The sequence below is a fragment of the Rhagoletis zephyria genome, unplaced genomic scaffold (genome assembly GCF_001687245.7).
Source record: "Rhagoletis zephyria isolate East Lansing unplaced genomic scaffold, Rhagoletis_zephyria_1.1 Rzeph_scaffold_02426, whole genome shotgun sequence".
NCBI classification, from domain to species: Eukaryota; Metazoa; Arthropoda; class Insecta; order Diptera; family Tephritidae; genus Rhagoletis; species Rhagoletis zephyria.
Window position 1 is genome coordinate 47,194 of NW_016159510.1, and position 6,740 is coordinate 53,933.

General features: G+C 35.9%; 1 protein-coding gene across 1 annotated transcript in view; it reads left to right on the forward strand.

Moving 5' to 3' along the window:
• Positions 1–3,994, forward strand: part of LOC108366856 (probable cytochrome P450 4s3) — a 35,930-nt gene extending 31,936 nt beyond the window's left edge. The window contains exons 3-5 of the mRNA XM_017621329.1: positions 2,249–2,702; positions 2,843–3,549; positions 3,625–3,994. Of these exons, the coding sequence (XP_017476818.1) occupies positions 2,249–2,702; positions 2,843–3,549; positions 3,625–3,782 (1,319 nt within the window). The 3' untranslated portion in view covers positions 3,783–3,994. The remainder of the gene's footprint in view (positions 1–2,248; positions 2,703–2,842; positions 3,550–3,624) is intronic.
• Positions 3,995–6,740: the final 2,746 nt, after the last annotated feature.

Here is a 6,740-nt window from a genome sequence, read left to right on the forward strand (position 1 = left end):
ATCGATAATTATCGATAACAAAATCTATGAATATCTATAACAAAATCGGTAAATATCGATAACAAATCGGTAAACATCGATAGCAAAATCGATAAATATCGATAACAAAATCGACAAATATCGATAATTATTTAATCGATAAGTCTCGAGAATCTCGAAAATCTCTAAAATCCCGAAATAGTTCCCAGATTGAGTCTCTGTGTCTCTCTCTGTATCCTTTCCTCTTTAATTACCTTTGTTTTAATCTTTCTTTTCCTATCTTAATCTTTACTTTTATCGGTATCCTCATCCTCATATTTGTTCACTATCTATTAAACTCATCGAAATCGGTTCACTATAACATCTAGCTCCCATACAACTGATTGTTCAGGGACGTTGTTTTGCGTTATAACTCCTCCAATTAAGCAGGTAAAAATTTACTATTGGTTCACTTTAACATATAGCACGCATACAAGTTATTATTCAGATATGAACTTAGAGTTATAGCGCAAAAACACATATCTGAGTAATCAGCTGTATGGAGCTATATGTTAAAATTAACCTATTTCGATAATTTTCAGGAATTATTAAGGTAATATTAAAAAACCGTTATGTGAAAAATTTAGTAAAATAACTTCAAAACTGAGGGATTTATTTATAAAATAATTAAACTTTAATCAACTTTTTAAGTACCGTTATCTCGAAAACCGGAGCCAATCTGGTAAAACGGGGGATGCCATTGAATTTAGAACGTCCCAATTAATTACGTTCAACTTTCAAAATCTTCGCTCAAAATTTACAACTCGCACAGCGTAATTTGAAGCCAGCTTATTCTTTTGTTTTCTATTTCTGCGATCTAAATGTTTATACCTCGTCTAACTTTTGAAGCACTTGATGAAAATGAATTACACTTATATTTATCGATTTATTAAGAGATTACGAATAGAATCATATATAAAACACAGTTGTGCCCACAAATTAAAAAATTAAACGTTTTGTTATGACAGTGTTTTTTAGATTTGCCCATAAGCTTTTTTTTTATAAATTTTTAAAATTTCTTAAATAGCTGTTAATTGCTACTGCAGAGGAATTCTAACAATCACTACGCAAAATTTTCGTCGGCATATTTCTTTAAATCAATAGCAGTGATTCCGAAAGTATGCAATATGGAAAAGAAACAGACGCAATGTGTAATCAGCCCGAAAAATTAGGAATCCATTTTTCCTTCATCAATGCCTTAAAATTAAAAAGACGGTGTAGTACTGGAAATGGCTGTTTGGCGAAAAAATTAACAATTAAAGTTTTTGCTGCAGTTTTCCATATTTGTACATACGGATACCTTCCAGAACTGGTATTATACGTAAATAAATAAAATAAATAAATAAATAACTTCGGAAATCTTTCAAATTATTTATCTACATTTAACTCACTATAAGCGCTTACTTTAGTTATGCCTTCGCACTAAATGTCGAAGTCATGTGACTTATCGTTCCTAAGTTATAGCTGATTGGAATTTCGCTTATTTATATATGAGGCCTTGCGAGCAGAAGTGACCCAAAATTTTTATTTTTGTACTTACCTACTCAAAATAGTCTCAAATGCGATGAATTTGAAAATAAAAGTCGTTCGTTCCTTAATATTAAGGTACAAAGCTACATAGCGTACCATTAAATCAAAGAATAAGTGACCTGTATTTTAATATTTATAAAAAAATTTAGAATTAAAAAAAAACGTGCTAAATTAAAATGAGCACCAACCAACTCGTTTTAAATTTGAGTATGTGCGTTATGAAATATGTCGTTGTGAAGTGCACAGATGTTTTTTCGTAATTAAGAAGAAAAAAAATAAATTTAATTTTATGTTCCGTCAGATGGTAATTGAACCCGGACCCTCTTGGCAGCAACGAATTGTATCAAGCGTCTTTGCACACTCACCCTGCAGTAAAATTTAGAGACAGTCTGTTAAAGCGCTAGTCCGCTCTATACATTTCAGAACTAGCTCCGAACTGGTGCAAAACGACTGCAGGGAGGGACAGTTAAAACTTTTGGTGTGGTAGTTGCGCTCTGTTGCGAAGTAAATGCACAAGTTCTCACTTCTCGTACAATACTAAAATAGCTCAGCGGGAAGACCTCCGACTCCTACATCGTTGGTCGCGAGTTCAAATCGCGGTGGAGGCAGTAAATTTAAATTGTTGAGTTCCGCTTAAGAGAAAATGATCAAATTTAATATAAATAAAATAAAAGATAAAAAATAANTAATTTTATTACAGAGATTCTAGAATGGTTGCATTCGCTGAGGAAAAAGCATGGGCCAGTTTTCCGGATATGGCTTGGTAGAGATCTAATGGTATTCTTCAGCGATCCTGAAGACGTTAAGCAATTATTAAGCAATAATACACTACTTAAAAAATCAAGAAGTTATGAATTAGCCGAGGCATGGTTGGGCAAAGGACTTCTCACCAGTAGCGACGACGCATGGCACCGTCGCCGAAAATTACTCACACCCGCTTTCCATTTTCGCATTCTAAGTGAATTTAAGGAACCCATAGAAGAAAATTGCAAAATATTCATCAGAAAATTACGGGAAAAGGCTAATGGCGAACAGTTCGATATCTACCCATACATAACATTGTTTGCCTTGGATGCTATCTTGGAGACAGCGATGGGCATAAAAAAGAATGCCCAAATGCAGAGCGAATCTGAATATGTGAAGGCAGTGCAAACGTAAGATGTTGAACGAACAAAAAAGCTTCGTTTTCATTTACAATGAATTGAGACCCTTTTTTTTTTTNCTGAACGAACAAAAAAGCTTCGTTTTCATTTACAATGAATTGAGACCCTTTATTTTTTTGTTTTCCTTTCAGGATATGTCGCGTTATGCATAAACAGTCCTTTTCATTTTGGCAACGTTTCGAGATCATTTTTCGTTTCACCAATTCGTATAAAGAACGTACTGAGGCTTTAAAGATTCTACACGGCGAGACGAAACGTGTCATTAAGTTGCGTCGCCAAATGTTGCAGGACACCAATATACAAACCATGGCGGATGCAGAAAAATCCGATGACGTTGGTGGCAAAAGGCGTCTTGCCTTCCTTGACATGCTGCTCATCTCCCAACAAGAAGGTGGCGGTCTGACTGATCAGGAAATTAGAGAGGAGGTTGACACATTCCTGTTCGAAGGTCACGACACCACGAGCTCAGCAATTGCGTTCTGCATATATTTGCTCTCTCAGCATCGAGAGATACAGCAGCGAGCCTATGAGGAGGCGTCAGCGTTGCGGGGTCACGAAAAGGAGTCCATGCGTTACATGGAAGCAGTCATCAAAGAAACGCTACGCCTTTATCCCTCTGTGCCATTTTATTCGCGAAAGGTGCAAGAGGACTTACAATTAGGCAATATTACGGTGCCAAAGGGTGCTTCAGTCAGCACACTCGCCTATATGGTGCATCGTGATGAGAAGTATTACCCCGAGCCGGAAAAGTTCGACCCGGAGCGGTTCTTGGCAGCTGAGAAGGATCTACATCCATTTGCATTCGTTGCATTCAGCGCTGGTCCACGCAACTGCATTGGTGTGTAAATCCATTCCTTCCTTTTACCATTTTTTTTTCCTTTTCTTTTGATGCGCAGTATTTCTCTTTTTTCAGGACAAAAATATGCAATGTTGGAATTGAAGCTTTCTCTGTCGTCACTTCTGCGAAGCTACGAGTTTTTGCCAGCAGAAGGTTTCAAGCCCAAAGCTCTGGCTGAATTGGTGATGAAGAGTGGAAATGGTGTTCAGATACGGTTGCGTCCGCGTATTTGAAACGCCTTTGTCACTATAAAATAAATTTTATACATTTTTGCAATTTACAATTACAATTTACAATTACAATTACATGCATTAATTTAAATGGAATAAATGACGAATTGTAGTTTTTATAACTACTCGCTTTTATTTGCTTTAGCCTAAAGTCAAATTACAAGTATATTAAAAATTTGAATCAAATAATAATGCCAAAAGTAAAATACGAAATGCGGCTATTAAGTAACGAGAGATGACGAAAGAACAAACAAATAACCATCAATACATCTTGCGGAACCTAGATTAGCCTCTCCTGGCTCTGGGGAGATTCTCAACTCTCCCAATAATTGAAATTTTCGTGGGGCACTGGAAGTAATAGCTCAGAATGACCCCGGGACATATCAAAGAATACGGAAATAAAAGACAAGGTCACGTGAATTATTTATCAACAACCTGCGAGGAAATAATAACTTTGAGGGTTGAGAAAGGACAGGCAGAAATAATAAGCCGGATCAAAAAGACAAAATATTCGTACTATTTCATCTCTGTTCATATACGAGACTGCCATGTTCAATCGTTTAATACTGCATGAAACATGAGCGGCAAGTACAAAGGAATTCAGGCGAGAATTGAAAAAGAAAACACGTGGTAGGAAGTTAACATTTAACCTGCTTCGGGCTCCCACATTCTTAATCCGGCCCTGCGAAAAGGGAACAATTTATTTGATCTTAGCGGAATTTATATGCTTTTATTTCATACTTACCTGCAGGAGTATCTCATTTCTGTAACGACTTTTTTACGAATCTTCAAGGAAAATTATATGAAGTGGTTGACACGAACTCGTAAAGAAATTCCTGTAAGAAAAATAAAGAAAATTCTGAAAAAATTCTGCAAGAAATTCTTCACATAGCAGCATTATGTTCATAGCTTTACCGATTTTATTCCGAAATTTCGTAAAAGGATAAAAGTGTGTACAATTAATTTCATTTTAGAAACTTCGTAAAAAATCAGATGAGATCTTTACGAGTTCTTTAAAATTTCTATACAATTCAGAATACTCTGAAAAAATGGTTGGTAGGGTAGGTAAGTTTGTGTATTCATATGTATGTAGGCACGTAAAGTTGCTTAATAACTAGTTGATTTCCAAAATGCAGAAATTAGTGTTCCTAAAAATTTGGTAGTAATGGTTATAAATAGTTTGACATCAGTGTTGCCACTGCCTGCCTTAGCCTTTAGAGTATCCATAAAAAAGCTAAACTGTATCCAAATGTATCCACCGAAAAGATCGGACACTTTTACACAGTACATCTATGGAAGAGAAACTCGGGCCCTTAACAAACTTATTAACATGCCAGTATTTTCCCATCTTTAGACACGGATTTGGGAAACAAAGGCCCTTAGTTATAGTCAAAATTAAGTCGACTCTAAAGTTAATTGCAGCTTTTTGACATAATTTTCAATAGGATACCTCTCAACACTACGGGCCTTTGTTTCCCAGATCTGTTTATAATAATGGAAAAATACTGACTACAAATACGGACCAAAGTTTTCGCATGCTCGATGTTTATTACTACGATTAGATTCCCATAAATAATACATGCAAACAATGTTTCCTAGTCTATCAAAATAATACTAAGTTAAACTAATTTTGACCTGTTACATTTAGCTCAGTAAATTGTTATTTCCTGCCATTATGGTTACAATGTTTTTCAAACAAACTGGTGGATTGGGAGCCATATATGAAATTTAAAAATTACTCAATGCTGGTTACAGAGAAGAAAGAAGGCGTCCTCTGCAATGAAGAGACCAGGTGGAGAATTACCTGGCTTCACTTGGCATTTCCTATTGGCGTCAGTTAGCACCGAAGAGAAACGACCGGCGTGCTTTTTTGGACTCTCTGTGGCGTTTACTGCTCCAATCAAGAATTGATTATCGGCCACTGTGGTGTAGTGGTTAGCAGTGCGCGCTACCATTCCGCTGGGTCGGGTTCAAGCCCGGTTCGACCCCACATAAAAAAAAAGTAATAATACAGTTTTTTCTAATAGCGGGCGCCCGCACAGTGGGACGCCCCCATATAAGCTGCGGCCAAAAGCAGTAATCGTACTAGAAATTCGATGAAATTTCGTATATCTGCTGTTCGGCACTTAGGAATGAAGAAATGTGGAAAATGGAAATGAGAAAATCATAAATCTGAAAGGTCGTCAAAATCGGTTTACATTATCGTCCAGTAATTCTAGAAAAACAGGCGCTAATAAAAAACAAAATATTTTTTGATTAAATTCGGTGTGCCCTGCTCGTTTAAGCCAGAATTTTCCAACTTGGAAGATAATAAAGAATTTCTTATTACGGCGCCCACCTCCTACACCACTTTTTTGGCTCCAAGTACTAAATTTTATGAATTTTGGAGAAAATTAACAGGCACATTTATTTTACTTCTAAGGAAGTTCCTTTGTCTTCATTTTAAAAATGACAAAACGAAAATCATTTACAATACCTACATACTAAATTATATGCACGATATGTATTTACACTGGAACTTTAAATTTTACCTACATTTTATACAACAAAAGCTGAGCTAAAGCCAGCAGGCCATCGAAAGCGGATCTCGTCTAGAGAAGCGTCCATTTTTGGCTGAATGTTGAATGTGATTAATAGATTGGCGAGTCATTAATATCTACATCTTCTTCAATTTCCATTCTATATTGCATATTATTTATTTTATGTACACACCAGAGTATTTCCCTTCAGCTCTACAATAAAAATTCAATAAATTTTACAGGAGGTGGGTCTATAAAAGGAAGAATAGAAGTTGAACTCGCAGTTCGGGCAANTAATAAAAAACAAAATATTTTTTGATTAAATTCGGTGTGCCCTGCTCGTTTAAGCCAGAATTTTCCAACTTGGAAGATAATAAAGAATTTCTTATTACGGCGCCCACCTCCTACACAACTTTTTTGGCTCCAAGTACTAAATTTTATG